This window comes from Leucoraja erinacea, chromosome 1 (genome assembly GCF_028641065.1).
Source record: "Leucoraja erinacea ecotype New England chromosome 1, Leri_hhj_1, whole genome shotgun sequence".
Classification (NCBI taxonomy): Eukaryota; Metazoa; Chordata; class Chondrichthyes; order Rajiformes; family Rajidae; genus Leucoraja; species Leucoraja erinaceus.
The window spans coordinates 52,867,344-52,892,991 of record NC_073377.1 but is presented as its reverse complement, the minus strand read 5'-3'; the positions used below and the strand labels follow the sequence as shown (position 1 = coordinate 52,892,991).

The 25,648-nt window shown below is 42.5% G+C and overlaps 1 protein-coding gene across 1 annotated transcript in view; it reads left to right on the top strand.

Moving 5' to 3' along the window:
* Window positions 1-25,648, top strand: part of LOC129696680 (DEP domain-containing protein 1B-like) — a 52,226-nt gene that overhangs the window by 8,560 nt on the left and 18,018 nt on the right. The window contains exons 2-4 of the mRNA XM_055634801.1: window positions 7,394-7,659; window positions 12,253-12,379; window positions 13,684-13,811. Coding sequence (XP_055490776.1) covers window positions 7,394-7,659; window positions 12,253-12,379; window positions 13,684-13,811 — 521 coding nt within the window. The remainder of the gene's footprint in view (window positions 1-7,393; window positions 7,660-12,252; window positions 12,380-13,683; window positions 13,812-25,648) is intronic.

The following is a 25,648-nucleotide window of genomic DNA, read 5'->3' as shown; positions in this document are numbered from 1 at the left end:
AAGTTTGCATATGCAGATGACCTTGCCCTTGCCCACCAGGGAGCTGCCCTTGAGGATATCGGCAGAGTGCTAACCCAAGACTTGAAGGGGATGGAGGAGTACTTCACCTTCTGGCGACTTCGCCCTAACCCATCTAAGACAACTGTCACTGCCTTTCACCTCAGCAATCGGCTCACCAAAGCAAATCTCCGAGTGTCCTTTTGTGGTAAGCCGGTGAAGAATGAAGAATTCCCCAAGTACTTTGGAGTTGCCCTGGATCGCACCCTCACCTATCGTGAACACCGGATGAGTGTGGCTGATAAACTGAAAGCAAGGGTCAACATCATCAGGAAACTTGCAGGCAACAGCTGGGATCCAATGCACACACCCTCTGTACTGCAAACTCAGCCCTAGTCCACTCAACAGCCAAGTTTTGATCAACAGCTTGGGCTAATTGCTGCCACACCAAACAAGGGTCCTTAACTCTGCAATGCAGTTCATCACAGGGATGCTTAAGTCAACGCTTTTGCAGTGGCTCCCTGTCCTCTCTCATATCGCCCCTCCCAGCATACGCAGAAGGGAGAGGATGTTGAAAGATTGGTACACCATCGAGGCTAACCCTGACCTTCCCATCCATACTGACTTGAACAATCTGCTCAACATGCGCCTGAAGTCCCGCACGCCATTCTGGTCATCAGTCAAATACCTGGAAGACTTTGACTCTAAGACTGAATGGCACAGAGACTGGAAAGATGCCAACACCAACAATGGAGAGGTCATCACAGACCTCACAGTGAAACCATTGGGATTTAACCTCCATCACAAACAATGGCTAACCCTGAACAGAATCCGCACCTTCCATGCAGGAACAGCCCATCACCTACATAAGTGGGGGATGACTGACAGCCCTGCTTGCGACTGCGGACATCCAGACCAGACCATCCTACACATCGTGAATGACTGCTCACTGAGGCTTTTCCCTGGTGGCATCAAAGCCATCCACCCAGTAACTAATGCTGGCCTAGCCTGGATGTCTACCCTTGACCTACAACTTTAGGCTGTGTACGCCATGCGCAAGAAGAAGTCCAATTGAATTTTTGTTATAAAGTTAGGGTTGGTAGCTGAGGGGAGTGAGAATGAGTGTGCAGAAGTATTGCGAGTGCAAAAGTAAGATTTATTTACTGTTAATTTATTCTGCTTTTGTAAATTACTCCATTTACATTGACAAATTTTGGAGAGGCAAAGTTGTCTTGTGAATCTAATTCTGTATAATTACATTTGCGTTTTGAAGTAGTGATAAATGTTTAGGAGAACTGTTATATGAGGAAAGCCGAAGGAAGACCAGAATATAAACTGTTTTTTGGGCTAATAAATTAGTGGAGAAAAAAGCCGGAAGGAAGTGTCTAATTGGGTAAGTGAGGAGGGAGATGTAATTCTTGGGGACTACTGCATCTATAATTAATGTATTGAATAAAATACAATTTGAGAACAGAGAATGGTACCGCACAGGAACAGGTCCCTCGGCCCACAGTGTCTGTTCCGAAAATGATTTCAAGTTAGTCAACTCTGCTTGCACATGATCTGTATTCCTCAATTCCCTACATAGACAAATGTGGATCTTGAAATCTCTTATACACCACTATTGTATCTGCTTCATCCATCAACCATGGTAGTGTGTTCCAGACAACCACTACTCTCTGTGTAGAAAATTGTCCCGTACACCACTTTTTAACTTTCCCCCTCTGGTCATAAAGCTATGTCCTCTAGTCTTTGACATTTCCACCCTGGGGATAAAGGTTCTTATAGACTATTCTATATATGCCTATCCTATCCTCGATCATAGCATTCTCCGATGGTCTGTAAAACGTACTTTTATCAGGTCTTCCCCTCAGCCTCTAATCCTCCTGTGGAAACAATCCAAGCTTGACCAATCTCTCCTCATGGCTAATGCTTTCTAATCCAGGCAGTGTTGTGGTAAAGTGTAGGAAGGAGCTGCAGATGCTGGTTTTAACTGAAGATAAACACAAAATGCTAGAGTAACTCAGCGGGACGGGCAGCATCTCTGGATGGAAGGAACAGATGACCTTTCGAGACCCTTGTTCAGACTGAAGAAGGGTCTCGACCTGAAACGTCACCCATTCCTTCTATCCAGAGATGCTGCCTGTCCCGCTGAGTTACTCCAGCTTTTTGTGTTTATCTTCAGTATTGTGGCAAACCTCTTCTGCACCCTCTCTGGAGCCTCTCTTTCCTATATTGCAGAGACAAACTCCACATAATACTCCAAAAGTAGCGTCAGCAAAGTGTTATAGAGCAGGGAACATTTGCCTCCTTTACCACTCTATCTACTCATATTACATGGAGCTATAGACTTGGACCCCACGATCCCTCTGTACATCAATGTTGTTATGGTTTGTGCCTTTTAGTACCCTTCCCTTGCATTTGACCTTTCAAAGTGCAACACTTGCTTGGATTAAACTCCATCTGCCATTTTTCCTCCCTTATCTGTAACATCTATATCCCGTTGCATCCTTGTGATTGAGGCAGTGCAGCGTAGGTTCACGAGATTGATCCCTGGGATGATGGGACTGTCATATGAGGAAAGATTGAAAAGATTGGGCAAGTCCAGAACCAGGGGCCACAGTCTTAGAATAAAGGGGAGGTCATTTAAGACTGCGGTGAGAAAAAACTTTTTCACCCAGAGAGTTGTGAATGTACGGAATTCCCTGCCACAGAGTGCAGTGGAGGCCAAATCACTGGATGGATTTAAGAGAGTTAGATAGAGCTCTAGGGGCTAGTGGAGTCAAGGGATATGGGGAGAAGGCAGGCACGGGTTATTGATAGGGAACTAATTGTGGATGATCAGTCATGATCACAATGAATGGCGGTGTTGGCTTGAAGGGCCGAATGGCCTCCTCCGGCACCTATTTTCTATGTTTCTATGCATCCTTTGACATCCTTCCTCATTGTCCGCAACTTCACCAATTTTATTGTAATCCACAAACATATTAAACATCCCATCTATATTTACATCCAAGTCATTTATATATGTCATAATCAATAGGTCCAGCGCAGATGTGGTACAGTACATCACTGGTCACAAACCTCCAGCTAGAATAACACCGTCCCTCCCCAATCATCTATCTTTTTTGAGTAAACTGGTTCTAAATCCAAACTGACAAGTCACTGGATTCCATGCCTATTATTCTTCTTAATCTCCCTACCATGGGCGATTTTCTCAAATGCCTGACCTAAATTCACGTACACAAAATCCATTACTCGACACTCATCAATCATCTTTGTCATCTCAAAACACTCAATCAAGTTAGTAAGACCTAATCTGCTGTGGACAAAACCATGCTGGCTGACCCTGATGGGCCTGTCCCACTTGGGCAATTTTTCAGGCGACTGCCGGTGACTCAAGTTGCCGTCAGTCGCCTGAAAAACCGGCAACTGGAACGGTGACTCAGAGTGGAACATACACACATCGCTACCGGGATAGGGCATGCGGCGGGGGGGGGGGGGGGGGGGGAACGCTGCCTTAGTGAAATTCACACGGTGCAAAGCCAATGTGGTACAGACACATACCGCGAATTAAGAAGCTAAAAATCACAATATACGGTGTCCTTTAAAGAGGGGGGGGGGACCACTTTTAAGAAGCCAGAGATACACGACAGTGAAGCTCGGCTGACATTAACATTACTGGTCGGTTATCCTTGGTTCTGAAAACTACTGCTTTCGTTTTTTTTCCCCAATGAGCCATTGAAATTCACCAGTCAGCACCGGCTACAACCTACGAGAACCTTCGACCTGGCAACCAACTAGGACCTCCTGGCGACCCACCAATGGCACAAGAATTCTTGCTAGTCTCCACGGCGGTTCCATTCAAGTCGCTGCTAATTTTTCAACATGTTGAAAAATTTGCGGCGACCATAATGAGGCCGCGACTAGTTCCCAGAATTCGGGAACTCCTCACGACCATGAAGGCGACTCCCCGGCAACTACCCGCGAACATGTGGCGACTGAAGTCGCCCAAGTGGGGCAGGCCTATTATTATCCAATTCATTTTCTAATGCGAGTAAACCCTGTTCCAAAGGATCTTCACCAATAGCTTCCCTACCACTGATGTCAGGCTCACGGGTGCATAATTTCCTGGAACCTGACTTCTTAGACAAAGGAATGACATTGGCTATTAGCTTCTAGTCCTCCGGGACTGTGCCTTTGGCTGGAGAAGACGCAAATACAAGACGATACAAATACCTCTATCAAGGTCCCTACAATTTCTTCTCTAGCCTCTCTTATTAACCGAGGATGTATCCCATCAGGCTCTGTGGATTTATCCATCTTAATGCTTTTCAAGAGTCCCAACACCACTGCATCCTTGTTTTTGCGATCTTCCATGTTGTTCTTCTTTGTAAATACAGAAAATGTAACTAGATTGTTAAATTGAAAATACTTTTTTAAACATAAAATTTTCTACAGACATTTGCTCTATAGGAAGATAACTAGGGGGAAAGTACGCAAGATTAAGAGGCAATGATAATGGGCAAACAGTTAGAAAGATACGGTATTGGAGTTTGGGGAACAGAGCATTGGGTGTCAAATAATGTTACATCATTACCCCAGTTGTACTTGTTGACACAATAGACAGCAGATGTGGGTTTACCAAAAAAAGACACAAAGTTCTGGAGTAGCTCAGCAGGTTATCATCTCTGGAGAAAGTGGATAGGCGACATTTTAGGTTGGGATTCTTTGTAAGAGTGATTGAAGTCGGAGGGGGAGGAAACTGGAAGAGGGGTGGTGACTGGACAAAGCTGGTAAGTGCTACAGGTGAGGAAGATACACGTGAGAGGCAGCTTTTAATCGGCAGATGGTTGGACAAATGCCAGAGATAAAAATACAATAAGTGTGAGGGATATACAGTGCCCTCCATAATGTTTCGGAAAATAAAATATAGTGGCACAGCTGGTGGACTTGCTGCATCACACGCCAGGGATCTGTGTTCAATCCTGTCCTCGGGCACTGTCTGTGTTGAATTTGCACATTCTCCCTGCAAGCATGTAGATTTCCTCCTACATCCCAAAGATGCATTGGCTTTGTAGGTTAACTTGGCTCTGTAAAATTTCCCCTAATGTGTAAGGAGTGGGTGAGGAAAGTGGGATAACCGAACTTGTGTGAATGGGGAGACAAAAATGCTGGAGAAACTCAGCAAGTGAAGCAGTATCTATAGAGCAAAGAAAATAAGCGACGTTTTGGGTCGAGGCCCTTCTTCAAACTGATGTGAGGGTGCAGGGGGTGGGAAGAAGAAAGGAAGAGGCGGATACAGTGGGCTGAGGGAGAGTTGGGAAGCGGAAGAGAAAGCAGGGACTACCTGAAATTGGAGGTTAATTTTCATACCGCTGGGGTGTAAACTGCTCAAGCAAAATATGAGGTGCTGCTCCTCCAATATACGGAAGGCCTCACTCTGGCCATGGAGGAGGCCCAGGACAGATAAGTCGGATTCGGAATGGGAGGGGGAGTTGAAGTGCTGAGCCACCAGGAGATCAGGTTGGTTATTGCGAACTGAGTGTAGGTGTTGTGCGAAGCGATCGCCAAGCCTGCACTTGGTCTCACTGAGGTTGATCATATGCTGAATAAACCAACCAGAATTTTGTTTGGAGGTGGAAAGAAATAATAGAAATTGCAGTCATTGCAACGTGTAAAAGGAGATGAAATACAGTATTGTAATTTTGCTACATGTCATTGTGGTATATATCGTGTCTTGATTGGTGAATATGTTTAGTTTGTGACTTTATTTGAAGCAGAAATAATATGTGAATGCTTCATCGACCATAATTCCGAGCACATTATCGCACGTGTCATGCAAGCCGTCTTAAGTGACCACCTAAACTGTCATTTCGCAACCTAAAAAGTTGCCTAGGTTGCCCTGCTCTGTATTTCTGTTCATAAAGTCTTCTGTGGACAGTGGTCATTGACAAATCAACACCTGACTCCTGAAAAGTGTTTCTGATCTGTCGGACAGGTGTTTGGGGGGTTTTCTTTACAATGGAGAGAATTCTTCCGTCATCAGCTGTGGAGGTCTTCCTTGGCCTGCCAGTCCTTTTGTGATTAGTAAGCTCACTAGTGCTCTCTTCCTTAATGATGTTCCAACAGTTGATTTTGGTAGCCTAACGTTTGGCTGATATCTCTAACAGTTTTATTCTTGTTTCTCAGTCTCATAATTGTTTCTTTGACTTTTATTGGCACAACTTTGGTCATCATGTTGATAAACAGCAATAAAAGTTTCCAAATGTGATGGACAGACTGGAGGAAAGACTAGGTGCTGAGAGCTCTCTTATACCTGCATTAAGGCAATTAAATACACCCAAGCAAATACAAACGCCTGTGAGGCCATGTGTCCTAAACATTATGGTGCCCTGAAATGGAATAGGGGGGGACTATCTATAAACACAGCTGTAATTTCTACATGGTGAAATCAAAATGTATAAAAATAGCCTTTAATGAAATCTGACAACGTGATCTGACACTTTAACCACATGTGATTTTTCCCTTTCTATTCCAAATCTCAAATTGTGGAGTACAGAGGCAAATAAATAAATGATGGGTCCATGTCCCAAACATTATGGAGGGCACTGTGTTCTATTCCTATATCCTTCACATTTCACGCCTCTTCTATCCTTATCTCCTCATCTCACACTTTTCGTCTCCAGCCTTAGTCCTTTACACCACAGGACCCTCCTATTCCCTGGTCCAAATTCCCAAAAGACAACACTTCAGACATATGTGAATTAAGCTCCATTTACTATTCCTCAGCCCACTTACCCAGCTGATCAACATCCTGCTGTAATTTTTGATAAGCATCTTCAATGTCTGCAATACCGCCTATTTTAGTGTTACCTCCAAACCTTATAGCGAGACACGTGTTGTTAAACAAAGTGATCTTTATTGAATTAAACAAAGAACAGCTCACACGCGACTGGGGAGGGTTCTCCCAAGCCACGTGACGAGTTCTTCCCGCCAAATCCAGTCATGTGACGCCGACATTCCTTGGGCCGAGGGTTCGCCCAATAAGTGGCCTAACCACCGGGTGGCACCAGACCATATACATTTTCATCCAATCTTTGATTTTTTTTTGTTAGACAAGAGTACTGTGGAAAGTAGTGTTAGATCATCCATTATCTAATTGATGGGTTCACTCAGTTCGATTGTTGCAAGAAGTTTATCAAGATTCATTATTTTTACAAAATTTAATCTGCAGTTTTCAGTGGAAGAAACCAGTAGGTAAAGGATCTGGACAAAATAAATTGTAAATGTTTTGTACATTTTGAGGTTAGATTAAACCTCAAAATAAGCTTCAGCAGAAGACTAAGAACATATGTTATTTTGCTAATCTTTATATTTTTCCTACCTTTCTCAGTGGAATGAAATTATTGAGCTTTTTCGAGCTGGAATGCCTCTGAGAAGACATCGCCTTCACTTCCGGACTCATGATCGCTGCTTTACTGCTACTGAGGGGACTGATTGGTTAAATCGATTACTTAGAAGTAATCACAATTTTGGACCTGATGTTACTCGTTACCAGACTGTACAGCTGCTGAAAAAATTCTTAAAAAATCATGTGATTGAAGATATAAAAGGAAGGTGGGGAAAAGAAGACTTTGAAGATAATAATCGATTGTACAGGTATGGCAGCATTGCAAAATGTGTTTTGTGACAGTGATTTCACTCATACTTTTTATCCTTAACCACATCTTCAAATCTTACCGGTAGGAGAGAGCTCTTTGGTCCTATGCATTCACGTTGATTAACAAGAACTTGTATACTAATCCCATTTTTAATGTCCTCTTGCATCTCTGTCCACTTTCTTATCTACGCAAAAACAAACTTATGGAGGAGCTCGGTGGGTCAACCCGTTCCTGCCTTCTCACCATATCCCTTGACTCTGCTGTCTTTAAGAGCTCTATCTAATTCACTCTTGAAAGCATCCAGAGAATTGGCAGAGAATTCCACAGTTTCACAACTCTCTGGATGAAAACGCTTTTCCTCATCTCCGTTCTAAATGGCCTACCCCTTATTGTTAAACTGTGGCCCATGGTTCTGGACTCCCGAGTATACAAGCCCAGCCGCTCCATACTATCAACATATGACAGTCCCGCCATCCCGGGAATTAACCTCGTAAACCTATGCTGCACTCCCTCAAAAGCAAGAATGTTCTTCATCAAATTTGGTGCTTGGCCCTTTGTTTTTTTTAAAATCAATATCAATTATTTGGATTAGAATGTGCAAAGCAACGTTAATAAATTTGTAGTTTACAGGAAGTAGATGGTATCCAAGACGGTGCTTTGCTTCCTGTGGTTGTTTTCTTGGGTCAAAATGTCCATAATTAATCTATCTTACCTGGCAAGATAACACCTGGTTGATAAATCTTAGATTCCGATCAGAGCATTTCTTCTGATCTGTTCAGTTACATCAAATATTACATTTAAACTTAATATGAAAAGGCCAAATAGATATTGATAAAATTAAGAATGACTGGGAAAGAGAACTCCAAATGTATCTATCTGTAGAGAAATGGGAGAGGATTCTTCAATTAGTCAATACCTCTTCAATGTGTGCAAGACACGTTCTGATACAATTCAAGGTGGTTCACAGGGTTCATATGTCAAAAGATAAGTTGGCTCGTTTCTTTGGTCATATAAATCCTACCTGTGACATATGTAACTTTGAAGTGGCCTCACTGACCCATATGTTTTGGTCCTGCCCACTTTTGGAAAAATATTGGAAATACATTTTTGATATTATTTCTGTAGTCTTAGGTATTGATTTACAACCTCATCCTATTACTGCAAATTTTGGGCTACCAATGTTAGATTTTATTCATTTGTCCCGCTCCGCCCATCGGTTGATTGCTTTTACCACACTAATCGCCAGAAGATCTATCTATCTATCTATCTATCTATCTATCTATCTATCTATCTATCTATCTAACTATCTAACTATCTATCTAACTCTGGGGCTATCCATCCGGCTGCCGTTCGGATCCCTTTCTGCCTTTTGATTCGTGCCCGATACTCGCAGATGTCCAATCGGAATGGCCGATGCTCGCAGATGTCCAATCGGAATGGATCCATTTGCATGTACGGCTGCCGGCTGCATTTCTTCCTTTGATTCATTGCCACGCCCAATCCAGACGCTCAATCTCCGAGATCTTTTCCATTTCGGTAGAGATTTCGCTTTTCTTTCTAAGTATCCGCTCCTCATTACATTTTGTCGTGTTGAAGTACACGTTTTTAATCAAATCCTTCTCCCCCCTCACCCCCAAGTATTTCAAAAATAAACTGGCTTCTCCATTTACATGTCAGCTTCCAACACACTTCGAAACAAAGTTGCAAGACAGGAACACTCTGAACTTTTCACTGCTGCAGCAGGCAGGGGAGGTGCCATTGGATTTTTTTTTTAAATCCACTGCTGAGGGAGGCAGTGCAGTGCTGGAATCTTACTTTTGAGAACGGCTTCAGTTCCATTGGAGGAGACGGGTGCATGGTGGAATATTGGGTTGGGGGATCACACCATTGGGGAAGCAGACCCAACGGGTCTGCACTTGGTCTAGTTAATATATAAAACTCTCGTGCCATCTGACCGGCTGCCGTCCGGCTGCTTTTCTGCCTTTTGATTCGTTTCCATCGTGTGATGTCACAATGCCCAATGCTCGCAGATGTCCAATCACAATGCCCAATGCTCGCAGATGTCCAATCGGAATGGATCCATTTACATGGACGGCTGCCGGCTGCATTTCTTCCTTTGATTCACTGCAACTCGAAACCAGACGCAGAATCGCCGACATCTTTTCCATTTCGGTAGAGATTTCACTTTTCTTTCTAAGTATCCGCTCCTCATTACATTTCGTCGTGTTTAAGTACACGTTTTTAATCAAATTCTTCCCCCCCCCCACCCCAATATTTCAAAAATAAACTGGCTTCTCACCCATAGAAGCAGCACCAGCCCCAGCCCCTGGTGAACGTTCCATTGTGTGATGTCACAATGCCCAATGTTCACATATGTCCAATCGGAATGGATCATTTACATATGCCTTTGCAGGAGCCCCAGCCCATGGTGAACGTTCCATCGTGTGATGTCACAATGCCCAATGCTCAAATACATTGTTGCCATAGAGGGAGTACAGAGAAGGTTCACCAGACTGATTCCTGGAATGTCAGGACTTTCAAATGAAGAAAGACTGGATAGACTCGCCTTGTACTCGCTAGATTTTAGAAGATTGAGGGGGTATCTTATAGAAACGTATAAAATTCTTAAGGGGTTGGACAGGCTAGATGCAGGAAGATTGTTCCGGATGTTGGGGAAGACCAGAACAAGGGGTCACAGTTTAAGGATAAGGGGGAAATCCTTTAGGACAGAGATGAGAAAAACATTCAAATGGAAAGACTCCAACCCTCCGACCACACTCCAGTGTTACTCTGAAACGATATCATGTTTAAATTTAGAAAATATCAGGAGTGACATTGTTGAACCCTCGGTTAAATTTGATAAGACTTGGGGAACAACTTGCATACAACATAAATTACTCCCTCTCTAACCGTTATAAAAACTATTTTACCTCTATATGTTGAAACGGACTTGACGACAAACAGATTTAAATTGTTGAAATTCTCAGTTCTGATTCTGTTTTGCTTTGCTTTTTATTTATTTATTTTTACTTTCTTTTTTTTCTTTAGATTAGATTTTTCCTCTTTTTTTGTCTTTTTATCTTTGTTTTTTTTCTACATATATATGTTTTCTTTTAAATATTTAACTATATTTCCATAGAGACTGGGAGGTCTATATTCAACGTGTATTTTGACACTGGACTCATAGTAGGTTATACCTGTTGTTAATGTAATCCGGATTCCTATGTATCAATATCATTGTTATGTTTATCATTATTATTGTTTTTGCTCTTTTTTATGTTTTGTTTGTTTTTTTGGGGGGAAAAACTAATAAAAAGATTTTAAAAGAAAGAAAGAAAGAAAGCAAGAAAAGGACATTCCTCACAGTCAATCTCTTGTTGGTCATAAAAATCTTATTTTCTTAGCAGAATAGTTTACTATCATATTGTTGTGTTTTGCCTCCAAAGAAATTGAATAATATTCTCATCCATTAATGCAAGTAAAGATTGACAGTTTAAACAGAATGTGTTATGAATTTTCATCTGCTTTTGATGCTATGTACTGCACAAGGCATTGTACATGACTGCTGTTACTGGGTTGAAGGTATTTTGCACATTTAAAGCCAGGCAATTTTAAAGTTTATTCAAGCTCCACTGGTAAGCAAAAGTAATGTATAGGAAAAGGCATTTGTGGTTACAATTTTCTTTCTCCTTTCCTAAAATGTGGGTTGCACACCACAGTGTGTGATAAATACCTTGATTTGCCATGGCATATCTGGAAATGTGATTTTGCCTGCAGTTATGTTGTGACTTGAACTTCACTTTCCAGAAAGATTTTGTTCAAAGTTTACTTCATCACACTATATGTATCTAGTTTATGCAACATGGATACCATGGAATTGTGCTTTATTAATAGTCAACTCCTACATGAACTACACGAGGACCAATGCTAAACTATTGGAATTGTTGGCCTAAGTAGTGCTAATTTAATTTGAGGTTTATTATTGTCAAGTGTACTAAGGTACAAATGAAAAATTCTGTTCTGCAATCAAATCAGACAATACTACACATAAATACAATCAAGTCCAACTGGAGTCCAATAGATGGAGCAAAGGTGAAGATACAGGATGCAGAATATAGTACTCTGCGTTTTAATGCATCAATTCCTTTGACAAAGTTCAATGTACGCAATGGGTGGAGGTGAATCGAACAGTACCCTAGCTTATGGAAGGACGATTCAGAAGGCTGATAACAGAGGGGAAGAAGCCCAACATTAGTAGTCCTTGTTATCAAGTTGTTGCAGAGATGGGTTTTCAGCCAGGCAGATGGCACCTGCTGTTGTGACAGTAAGCAAACTGCAGTGGATCAAGGCTAACTGGGTGGCTGGAGTTAAAGTGTGCAATCATGGTATGTCGACATCTTTACAGTCAGTTTGGGTTGCTTCTCGATGCAAACTGCATTTGAACGTAAAAAATGGAGCAAAATCATTTTACATTTGTAGTATAAATTCTGGGCAAATTATTTTAATTTCCATAGCCCACTTATTGAATATTGTAATTATTAATGGTGGTATAAGTAAAGTCATCACATGATCTGTTCCTTTTATTTTTCAGATTTCCTCCATCATCCCCTCTTAAGCCATATCCAAAAAGGTCATGTCATTTCAATTCCAAATTTCAAAATTGGAGCGAATATGATGTTCCAAGGCCAGGTCATATCCTAGTAAGGCCTATAATTTTGGTAAGAATTTTATAAATTTATTGCAGTGTAAATTTGGGCACACAACTGATGTACATCTTCAGTTTTGCCACTAATTATTAAATGTTGAAAATTCCACATTGTGGTTAGTTTATTCTAAATCTTACTTCTAGTTATGTTTGGTTAGTTTTCAAGCAAAGCTTTTCATGTGGAGGAAGTATTTACAGAGCTTTTGTTTGAAGATGAAACATAGCGATTGTATTTGCATGACAAGAAGATGCATGATTTGAAGGTGAAGTGTGTGTGTGTGTGGTGGATCTCATGTATGCTACCTTTGTACTGTGATTCCCAACCTTTTGCAATAAAATCAATTTATTCACACTTGGTTAAATACCTATGCCACCTCCCACAATTCCGTAACACTTAGCATGGCAGTGGAGCTGCTGCCTCACGGCGCCAGAGATTTGGGTTAGATCCTGACTATGGGTGCTGTCTGTGTGGAGTTTGCACATTCGCCTTGTGATTGTGTGGGTTTTCTCCAGGTCCTAATTTTCTCCCACATTGCAAAGACATGCAGGTTTATAGGTTAATTGGCTTCTGTAACTTGCCCTGACTGTGTAGGATGTCTAAAATGGTCCAACATAGAACTAGTGTACGGGTGATTAATGGTCGGTATGAACTTGATGGGCTGAAGGGCCTGTTTCCAAGCTGTATCTCTAAACAAAACAAAACTTCATAAAATTGGAAACTGTTTTATATACAAGGATTTGAAGTTTTCCTGGAGAATGTAAGAAGCTCAAAAGCAAGGGCTTGCTAACTTGCGGAGTAGAATTTTACATTTTCAGTGAACTTTGTTGCTAAATTATCTCTTGTGTGATCTATGGCACCCTCCTTTAATTCCGTTTGAGGCGTTTGCATATCACAGGTTGAGAACCACTGTTCCTGAATGGGTTTGGGGTGTGCTTTGGAAGCAAAATGTTAAGAATCCTTTGCACGAGATGCACTGCAGCAAAAAATGGTGTACATTGTGGTTGCAATGTGCTGGGGGAGCAAGGTGCAAATAATTGAAGGTGATGGAAAGGGTACCAGTTAAATACCAAACACTTGGTTTGCTGCTGTGGTGGCCATAAACATAGTTTGTTGATAGCTGGGGATAAAGTAGATTTTTCCTCTCGCTGGTTCTTTCATTTGCAGTGCCTGATAGCACTGCCCTTCAGGGCTCAAGTGAATTGTTCTGGTAATTAATGTTACTATTGCATATCCTCCCAGAGGATATGCAATAGTCCTGCTACCTTGTGTGCTTTTTCTCAAATGTTTACTATCAACTGTCATTCAATATTTTGCAGAACTCTGAATTGTGGCACAAGCGCCACAGCATTGCAATTGGGGAAGTTTCAGAATGCAGAATTGTACATCGGGAAAAGGTTTCTCAAGGAACTGTTGAAGGAATCTGGAAATCAATGTCGTTAGCACAGTATGTACAGTTTTGCTTTCCTCGTATTCTTTTTCTTCCCTTCTCTAGCATCCCTTGCACCCACCTAGGTCATAGTGCAATTGTCACTTAGAAACTGCTTCTTTTCTGCAGAATGTTTTAGACATTTGGGCAGAACCTGTTAGGGACAATTGACATTTCTATGTCAAACGGGTGGCATATTTGCTGCCTGTGCATCCAAGTTTAGGACTTTCTACAAATGCGTAAGTTCCAACCTGATGGATGTTTTTTTCAGTGGACTTTCTAACTGCGCTCTATTGGAGTTCAGCAATGGAACGTATTTTCTGTAATTCCCAAAACAATTGCACCTGGAGTAGGAATTTTCCTGCTAAATATGTGCCAAGGTGGACATGGCTCCAGAGCAAACACCATCCATTAAATGGAACGGTTGCAATAGTTGCAGGTAAGTAGTGACAATCTGCAGATGCAAGAACAACCAGATGCCGGAATCCTGATCAAAAATTAATTTGCATTCTTTTTAATCAATTTTGGTTCAAAACTTTTGCCATTGCTTGGTTTTTAAATGTTATTTTAAATTCATATTTTGTATTTAATTTGCATATTTCACATGCCTTTCAATTAAGATGGATTCTTAATAACTTTGAAAACTGATAACCCTGTGATCATTGCTTAGCCACTTTAAATATGCTCTCCTTCCTTTAGTTGTTTTGTAGGCACAGGTTATTTTTGGTCTGCTTATAAAACAGCATTACATCAAAAATGAGATCCTGTTGCAACCTTTGGATCAACAGAATTTTTATCAGCAGTTGACACCAGTTCTGAACATGAATGTTGGTTGCTCCTAAGGCTAGCAGTGGGAGCAGATGATGATAAGTTTGTCTATGAATGTTCAGCAGAAATGCAAGCGAACCTCTGCTGTTTGTGTAGTACTTCCATATAGAGAAGAATGTATAAGAAAGTTGATGGAATGTAAATTCATAAGATTTCTCGTGCAACTTTTCACCTTTTTGAAACTGCAATATTCTTTCAACATTCAAACAAGGGGACATGACATGAGAATTAAGGGACTGAAGTTTAGGGGTAACATGAGGGGGAACTTCTTTACTCAGAGAGTGGTAGCTGTGTGGAATGAGCTTCCAGTGAAGGTGGTGGAGGCAGGTTCGTTTTTATCATTTAAAAATAAATTGGATAGTTATATGGATGGGAAGGGAATGGAGGGTTATGGTCTGAGCGCAGGTATATGGGACTAGGGGAGATTATGTGTTTGGCACGGACTAGAAGGGTCGAGATGGCCTGTTTCCGTGCTGTAATTGTTATATGGTTATATGTTATATGGTTATCTAAGGTAGATTGTATCGTAGACAGTGAAAAGGATTGTCAGGGATCGCAGCAGGATCTTCTGGGCAAGTAGGCTAAATGGAGGTCAGTGCGTGGGGTGTTGAATTTTGGGGAGTTAAACCTACCAGATAATGAAATGCCTCGAAAGCGTGGACATGGACTTAGCCAAAGGGTGGTGAATCTGGAATTCATTGTTACTGATGGCTTTGGAGGCCAAGACATTGGGTGTTCTTAAGTCAGAGATTGATAGATTCTTGATTAGGAAGGGTGTCAACGGTTATGGGGCAAAGGCAGGAGAATGAGGTTGAGAGGGAAAAATGGATTAGCCATGATTGAATGGGGGAGTAGACTTGATGGGCTAAATTGCCTATTTCTGTTCCATTGTCTTATGGCTAACCTTTTCACACAGAAGGTAGTGGCTATAAGGAATGAGCTGCCAGAGGAGGAAGTTATGGCAGGTACTATGACAATGCTTAAAAGACACTTGGACAGGTACATGGATAGGAACAATTTCAAAGGGTATGGGTAAATAGGACTAGCTTAAATGGAGCATCTTGGTCGACATGGACTTTGGATCCAAAAGGCCTGTTTTGGTGCTGTGACTGACTCGCAAGGTTTATGGTGGAAAGATGTGGTTGGCTCTATGTATAGGATGCATAGGGAGCTAGAAATGATGATACTGATCAATTTATTAAGATGTTATGTTGAAATATAACAATGGATGGAATAAGACCTACGCATGGGTTTTATAAGCAGTGGAAATTTTGAATTTGTTATGTTTGAGGGTAGAGTGAAAGTTAAGAATACAAACAATTGAGTGGTGCCTGGTGAAATGCAGTGATTACAGTAGAATACTAGACTAAGTGGGACCCATTGGGTCCCAGCATCACACGGGAGGGCTGGCCACCAACGCAATATTCCACCTCTCCACCAATTCCAATATTGCTCGCCAGTGGGGGGGGCTGTCTGTTGCGCTAGTATGGGTGTTGTGGGCTGATGGTACTGGTTTCCAGAGGGCTGGTATAGACATTGTGGGCGGAATGGATTCTTGGGCTGGCATCCAACTGTTGCAACGATTTTAAAAGCCAAGCCAAGGCAACCAATTGGGCTACAGCCACCTGAAAACCAAAATTAATTTTGTGAACACAAACTTGTTAAAAAGGCGTGGCAAACAATTGGGCTGCAGCCACCCGACAACCAAAATTCATTTTGTGAACACAAACTTGTTAAAAAGGCGAGGCAATCAATTGGGCTGCAGCCACCTGATAATCAAAATTCATTTCGTGAACACAAACTTTTTTAAAAAGGCAAGGCAAACAATTGGGCTGCAGCCACTTTAGAGCCGTATCGAGGGGACTCACCATGGAATAGACGTGCATTCAGTGTTATTTGCAGCTCAGAGAGCCATGACCCTCTCGCTTCCTGGGTCTGGCAGAAACTGAGTGAGGCACGACACTTCCTGGTTTTATAGTCTCTCCCACTGCCGCCAGCAGGAGAGAATGGTGAATTTTTTTAAAACATTAATATATCTGATTTTTCATTGATGGTCCCGGTAGGCGGAGAGGGGCTCTGAGCGAGCTGGCCAAAAATGATGGCCGTTGGTGGCCACGTTCTCTCGGAAATTGCAGCACAGTGGGGCAAAAGCGGTCAAGATTAGACTTAGATACAGTAATATAGATGTATGTCATAACTGCTGTCTTTCAAACTGGGAATTATGTACTAGAGTTAAGTTACAGGGCAATTAGTCCAATGAATGAGTCTTCCCTTCAATTCCAAATTTGAAATCTAGTGTTAATAAAAGTTAATGAAATTGATATTAAACACTGCTTGTTCAGTTCTTTAAGAAACCCTTGTTTCTTTGTGGGCCACCTAAAATTGGGTTATTTTTAATTGTTCTGTAAAGTGGCCTTGCAAATAGTACCATTGCATCAAGCTGCTGAACTTCAGTAGTTTCAGATGAAGTCCCCCGTTCTCAGCTGATCCAGAAAACTAACGTGTATGGTGACTTGGAGGAATGGATTACTGAAAGAGGGCAGAGGTTTGTGGTGATAGGGCATTATTCCCGCTGGTAGTCTGTGAGCAGTGGAGTTCTGTAGAGATCTGTGCTTGCATCTCTGTTTGTGATATATGGATATAAATGATTGGGATGTAAATGTAGATGGGTTAGTTAATAGGCTTGCAGATGACACCAAGATTGCTGGAGTTGAAGAGAGTGAGGAAGGCTCTCGAAGCAAACAGTGGGAGATAGATCGACCCCAGAGATTTATTCAACCAAGTGTGAGACGTTGCATTTTGGGAGGTCAAACATGAGGGGAAGTTGTACAGTTGATAATGAGACCCTTAACAGCATTAATATACATATAGTGGCAACATAAATAGACAATGGTAACTAAGGTATGGTGGCAACATAAATAGACAATAGTAAATAAGGTATATGGTATCTGCTCAACAAGACTGGTTGGACTGAATTTGGAGTAATGTGTGCAGTTCTGTTCGCTCCATTACAGGAAGAGTGTGGAGGTAGGGGTAGCAGAAGAGATTTACCAGAATGCTTCCTAAATTAGGTGTTATTTGGAGATGTTGGCAAACTTGGATTGTTTTGTTTTTTTGGAAGGCTGGAAGTTGACAAAATTGTATAAAAATTAGGAGAGGTGTAGAGAAGGTAAACGGTCAGAACTTTTTTCCCCCATGGTGGAAATATCAGAAAAACTGGAGAGGAAAGTGAGAGGGGCAATATTTAAAGAGAACTAGACAAAGTGGGACCCGTTGGGTCCCATGTTCACACAGGAGGGCTGGTCCCCCGACGCAATATTCCACCTCTCCACCAATTCCAATGTTGGTGGCCAGTGGGGGGGGGGGGGGCTTTCTGGAGTGCTGGTATGAGTTCTTGGGGTGGCAGCTCAGTCCCTCAAGCCTGATCTGCTGGCAACTAACTAACAGCTAGTGGGCTGGCAGTTGACTCATGACTATTCCTTGAAATTCCATTTCAAGCAGGGTGCAAGGCCACCAAATTCAAATCCATGTTCCTACCATTTCAAGCAGGATACTAGGCCACCAAATTCAAGTGCAGTTTCTTACCACTATGAGCAGGGTGCAAGGCCACCGAATTCAAATGCAGTTTCCAACCACTTCAAGCAGGATGCAAGGCCGCCAAATTCAAGTGCAGTTTCATTCCACTTCATGCAGGGTGAAACCACCATAAAACCACACAAAACACCAAACTCACAGTTCAGTAGACATTCAGTCTGTTCAGTTGATTCGCAGCTCAGACAGTCATGACCTCTCCCTCCCACATCATGCAGAGACTGAGCCACACCCACACTTCCGGGTTTTAAAACCACTCCCCCTCCCACCGGAAAAGGTGTGGCTTTCAGGGCGTGATTGACAGGAAAGAGATTCTCAACATTTTTTAAACGCTAATAACACTTTTATTTTTCATTGATGGGAAGAATTCTCTGCACCTGCTCAGCGGAGGGTGGACTGAGTAAGATGGCCAAAAATCACAGCCATAAGTAGTAGCATTTTATCTTAAATCAATATACAGTGCAAACAGGAAGTAAGTGCATTTGCAGTAGTGCCTTTTAACTTCAAGCCAAATCACCCAAGCCACCATTTGTAGTAAGTAGTGACTTTCAACTTCAAGCCAAAGCACCCAAGCCACCATTTGCAGTAAGTAGTGCCTTTCAACTTCAAGCCAAAGCACCCGAACAACCATTTGCAGGTAGTGCCTTTTACTTCAAACAAACCATATTTTCATTTTCAAACCACATTAAGGGTACTCAGTTGTGTAGACATTTGTTCAGTATTATTCAGAGCTCATAGAGACGTGACCCTTGGCTTCATCCGTCTTGCAGAGAGTGAGTGAGGCACACCACTTCCTGGTTTTATAGTCCTTCCCCCTCCCTCCAGCAGGTGCAGCAGAGAGAATGGTGATTTTTTTAAACTTCAAGCCAAAGCTCACGAGTCACCATTTGCAGTAAATAGTGCCTTTCAACTTCAAGCCAAAGCACCCAAGCCACCATTTGCAGTAAGAAGTGCCTTTCAACTTCAAGCCAAAGCACCCAAGCCACCATTTGCAGTAAGTAGTGCCTTTCAACTTCAAGCCAAAGCACCCAAGCCACCATTTGCAGTAAGAAGTGCCTTTCAACTTCAAGCCAAAGTAGGGGATATGTATGAATTGGGCAAACTTATCATTTCAACAATTAAAATTAAAATTTAAATTGAAGGATAATCAATATTTTAAATATATACAGGTATGTGACTTTATGAAGAAATATACACATAGATTTCAAACTATATTTTTAGACCCTTTAGAAGAAGCAATGAATATTAAGGCTGATTCACAAAAATTAATATCATACTTTTATAATAATACTAGACCAAGTGCAGACTCGTTGGGTCTGCTCCCCCAATGGTGTGATTCCCCCAACCCAATATTCTACCATGCACCCGTCTCCTCCAATGGAACTGAAGCCGTTGCCAAATGTAAGTTTCCAGCACTCCCCTGCCTCCCTCAATTGCACCTCCCCTGCCTGCTGCAGCAGTGAAAAGTTCAGTGTTCCTGTCCTGCAACTTTGTTTCGAAGTGTGTTGGAAGCTGATAGGAAGGAGCAGCGAATCAAAAGGAAGAAAGGCAGCCGGCATATAGATATTAAATAGAGAATCACCCTCAACAGAAGCACTAAGGGAAGATTGGGAACATGAGCTAATGATAAAGATCTCAAAGGATAGATGGGAAAAGTTTTGATGAATACACATAACTGTTCTATTAATGCAAGACATAATTTAATTCAATTCAAATTATTACATAGACTATATTATTCAAAAACGAGGTTGAATAAATGTTATCCAAACGTCTCTCCCAGATGCGATAAATGTTTGTTTCAAAACGCTAAGATAACACATTCATTTGTAGGATGTACAAAGTTGAATATATTTTGGAGTGATATATTTGATACTAGACCAAGTGCAGACCCGTTGGGTCTGTTTCCCCAACAGCCGTTGGGGGGGGGGGGTGAGAGAAGAGGGGAGGGAGGGGAGAGGAGGAGGAGGAAACGGGACAGATTTGGGAGGGAAAGGAGAGCGGGGTATGGGGAGAGAGATGTGGGGGGAGGGGAGGAGGGAGGGAGTGGGAGAGGGGTGGGGGGAGAGAGAGGGGAAGAGTGGGGAGGGAGAGTGGAGGGGAAGGGGGAGACATGGAAGAGTGGGGAGGGAGGAGGAGAGAGGGTAGGGGGAGTGATGGAAGAGGGACAGAGGGGTAGGAGGAAGGGGGTGGGTGGAGAGAGGGAAGGGGTGGGGTAGAGAGGGAAAGGGGGTGGGGGAGAGTGGGATGGGTGGGAGAGGGAGAGGGGTGAAGAGAGGGGAAACATAGAAATTAAGTGTAGTAGTAGGCCATTCGGCCCTTTGAGCCTGCACCACCATTCAATATTATCATGGCTGATCATCTAACTCAGTAACCCGTACCTGCCTTCTCTCCATACCCCCTGATCCCTTTAGCCACAAGGGCCACATCTAACTCCCTCTTAAATCTAGCCAATGAACTGGCCTCAACTACCTTCTGTGGCGGAGAATTCCAGAGATTCACCACTCTCTGTGTGAAACATGTTTTTCTCATCTCTGTCCTAAAGGATTTCCACCTTATCTTTAAACTGTGACCCCTTGTTCTGGACTTCCCCAACATCTGGAACAATCTTCCTGCATCTAGCCTGTCCAACCCCTTAAGAATTTTGTACGTTTCTATAAGATCTGCCCTCAATCTTCTAAATTCTAGCGAGTACAAGCCGAGTCTATCTTGTCTTTCTTCATATGAAAGTCCTGACATCCCAGGAATAAGTCTGGTGAACCTTCTCTGTACTCCCTCTATGGCAAGAATGTCTTTGACCATTGGACATTGTGACATCACACGATGGAACGTTCAGCGGGTGCTGGTGCTCCTGCAAAGGCATATGTAAATGATTCCATTCCGATTGGACATATGTGAACATTGGGCATTGTGACATCACACGATGGAACGTTCACCAGGGGCTGATTCTATGGGTGAGATGCCAGTTTTTTTTTTGAAATATTGGGAGGGGGGGGGAGAAGGATTTGATTAAAAATGTCTACATAAATACGACAAAATGTAATCAGGAGTTTCTATAAGATCCTCCCTCAATCTTCTAAAATCTAGCGAGTACAAGCCGAGTCTATCCAGTCTTTCTTCATATGAAAGTCCTGACATCCCAGGAATCAGTCTGGTGAACCTTAACCATATAACCATATAACAATTACAGCACGGAAACAGGCCATCTCGACCCTTCTAGTCCGTGCCGAAAACGTATTCTCCCCTAGTCCCATATACCTGCACTCAGACCATAACCTTCCATTCCTTTCCCATCCATATAACTATCCAATTTATTTTTAAATTATAAAAACGAACCTGCCTCCACCACCTTCACTGGAAGCTCATTCCACACAGCCACCACTCTCTGAGTAAAGAAGTTCCCCCTCATGTTACACCTAAACTTCTGTCCCTTAATACTCATGTCATGTCCCCTTGTTTGAATCTTCCCTACTCTCAGTGGGAAAAGCTTATCCACGTCAACTCTGTCTATCCCTCTCATCATTTTAAAGACCTCTATCAAGTCCCCCCTTAACCTTCTGCGCTCCAAGTAGGACGACAGATAGCACAATGGGCTAAGAGTTCGGCTGGCGACCGGAAGGTAGCCGGTTCAAATCCCGCTTGGAGTGCATACTGTCGTTGTGTCCTTGGGCAAGACACTTCACCCACCTTTGCCTGTAATGGAATGTTACGGCGGCAGGCGCGGGCACACCGCGACGCCCTGTGTCTCCCTTTCAAGGGAGATGCTAAAAATGCATTTCGTTGTCTCTGTACTGTACACTGACAATGACAATAAATTGAATCATTTCATTTCAATCATTTCCAAAGAATAAAGCTCTAACTTGTTCAACCTTTCTCTGTAACTTAGTTGCTGAAACCCAGGCAACATTCTAGTAAATCTCCTCTGTACTCTCTCTATTTTGTCGACATCCTTCCTATAATTAGGCGACCAAAATTGTACACCATACTCCAGAATTGGCCTCGCCAATGCCTTGTACAATTTTAACATTACATCCCAACTTCTATACTCAATGCTCTGATTTATAAAGGCCAGCACACCAAAAGCTTTCTTTACCACCCTATCTATATGAGATTCCACTTTCAGGGAACTGTGCACAGTTATTCCCAGATCCCTCTGTTCACCTACATTCTTCAATTCCCTACCATTTACCATGTAATTCCCTACCATTTACCATGTAAGAGGAGAGAAGTGGGAGAGTGGGGAGGAAGGGGTAGAGAGACTGGTGGAAGAGGGACAGAGTGGTAGGGGAAGGGGGTGGGGGAGAGAGAGATGGGTGGCAGAGGGAGAGGGGTGAGGAGAGGGACACATAGAAACATAGAAATTAAGTGCAGGAGTAGGCCATTCGGCCCTTCGAGTCTGCACCGCCATTCAATATGATCACGGCTGATCATCCAACTCAGTATCCCGTACCTGCCTTCTCTCCATACCCCCTGATCCCTTTAGCCACAAGGGCCGCATCTAACATTGACGGTGCTGAAGTAGAGATGGTTGAAAACGTGAAATTACTATGAGTCAATATCACCAACAACTTCTCCTGGACCACTCATATTGAAGCAACAACCAAGAAAGCACACCGACGCTTCTAATTCCTTAGAAGGCTTAGGAAATTTGGCATGTCCCCTACAACTTTCACTAGCTTCTAGATGCACCATAGAAAGCATTTTATCAGGAAACATAGAAAATAGGTGCAGGAGTAGGCCATTCTGCCCTTCGAGCCTGCACCGCCATTCTGCCCTTCGAGCCTGCACCGCCATTCGATATGATCATGGCTGATCATCCAACTCAGTATCCCATCCCTGCCTTCTCTCCATACCCCCTGATCCCTTTAGCCACAAGGGCCACATCTAACACCCTCTTAAATATAGCCAATGAACTGGCCTCAACTACCTTCCGTGGCAGAGAGTTCCAGAGATTCACCACTCTCTGTGTGAAAAATGTTCTTCTCATGTCAGAATGACAGTTAGTGAAGAATTTGAATAATCGCTGAGCGTTCTCTATGGCAACAATGTATTTGAGCATTGGGCATTGTGACATTACACGATGGAACATTCACCGGGGGCTGCGGCTGGTGCTGCTCGTGTGGGTGAGAAACCAGTTTATTTTTGAAATATGTGTGGTGGGGGGGGGGGGGGGTGAAGGATTTGATTAAAAAAGTGTACCTAAACACGACGAAATGTAATGAGGAGCGGATACTTAGAAGGAAAAGCGAAATCTCTACCGAAATGGAAAAGACATCGGCGATTCTGCGTCCGGTTTCGGAGTTGCGGAGAATCAAAGGAAGAAACGCGGCCGGAAGCCGTACATGCAAATGGATCCATTCCGATTGGACGTCCGCGAGCATCAGGAATTGTGACATTGCACGGCGGGAACAAATCGAAAGGCAGGAAGGGATCCGCACTGCTCGGATGGCGCATGGATTTGAGTTTTATATATTAATAGATATTTAATAAGCTTTTCAAGTCAAGAATAGAACCCAAAACGGAATGGATTATATTTGGAATAATAGGAGAAAGATACCAATTTAAATAAAGGCCAAAATGTTTTTTTAAATTATGGGTTAATAATTGGAAAGAAATTGATACTTAAATTTTGGAAAAATACAACCATACCAACTGTTAAAATGTGGATTAGGAATATGATGGACATAGCACGCCTTGAAGAAATGAGACTCCGACTAATAGATAAACATGACCAATTCTTAAGGAGTTGGTCTCCTTTCATCGACTTTTTGGAATCATGCGATGCAGCGGTACCGTAAAGATTGCTGATTTCAGTTCATGACGTGGATAGATCTACATCTCCGAATACAGATTTGAAAAATTCTCTTTTAAGGGGCCTTCTCTTCTATTTCTACTTTCCACTTTTTCTTTTTTTTTCTTTTTTATATACACACTTCACGTTTTTCTACCCTCTACCATCTATTTTTCCACTTTTTCCTCTTTCTATTGTTTTCTTTTTCTTGTCTTGCTTACTTCCTTTTCATAACATAAAACTAGAGGTTGTACATAGAATGGATTACGGTATGACATAGTTGGCACCTAAAATTAGGTTCCACTGTACTGTTTTGTACTGTATTAACTTCTAATAAAATAAACAAAAACAAACAAAAAAAAAACTTCAAGCCAATGCTTTCAAGCCACCATTTGCAGTAAGTAGTGCCTTTCAACTTCAAGCCAAAGCTCCCAAGCCACAATTTGCAGTAAGTGGTACCTTTCAACTTTAAGCTAACAAACCCAAGTCACCATTTGCAATAAGTACTGCATTTCAACTTCAAGTCAAAGCACCCAAACAACCATTTGCAGGCAGTGCCTTTTTACTTCAAACAAACCATATTTTCATTTTCAAACCACATTAAGGGTACTCACAGTTATGTGGACATTTGTTCAGCGTTATTCAGAGCTCATAGAGACATGACCCTTGGCTTCATCCATCTTGCAGAGAGTGAGTGAGGCACACCACTTCCTGGTTTTATAGTCCCTCCCTCTCCCTCCAGCAGGTGCAGCAGAGAGAATGGTGACTTTTTTAAACTTCAAGCCAAAGCTCCCGAGCCACCATTTGCAGTAAATAGTGCAATTCAACTTTAAGCCAAAGCACCCAAGCCACCATTTGCAGTAAGAAGTGCCTTTCAACTTCAAGCCAAAGCACCCAAGCCACCATTTGCAGTAAGTAGTGCCTTTCAACTTCAAGCCAAAGCACCCAAGCCACCATTTGCAGTAAGTAGTGCCTTTCAACTTCAAGCCAAAGCTTCCAAGCCACCATTTGCAGTAAGTAGTGCCTTTCAACTTCAAGCCAAAGCACCCAAGCCACCATTTGCAGTAAGAAGTGCCTTTCAACTTCAAGCCAAAGCACCCAAGCCACCATTTGCAGTAAGTAGTGCCTTTCAACTTCAAGCCAAAGCACCCAAGCCACCATTTGCAGTAAGTAGTGCCTTTCAACTTCAAGCCAAAGCTTCCAAGCCACCATTTGCAGTAAGTAGTGCATTTCAACTTCAAGCCAAAGCACCCAAGCCACCATTTGCAGTTAGAAGTGCCTTTCAACTTCAAGCCAAATCACCCACCACCATTTGCAGTAATTAGTGCCTTTCAACTTCAAGCCAAATCACCCAAGGCACCATTTGCAGTAAGTAGTGCCTTTCAACTTCAAGCCAAAGCTCCCAAGCCACAGTTTGCAGTAAGTAGTGCCTTTCAACTTCAAGCCAAATAAACCCAAGCCACCATTTGCAATAAGTAGTGCCTTTCAACTTCAAGCCAATAAACCCAAGCCACCATTTGCAATAAGTAGTGCCTTTCAACTTCAAGCCAGAGCTCCCAGGCCACTATTTGCAGTAAGTAGAGCCTTTCAACTTCAAGTCAAAGCACCCAAGCCACCATTTACAGTAAATAGTGCCTTTCAACTTCAA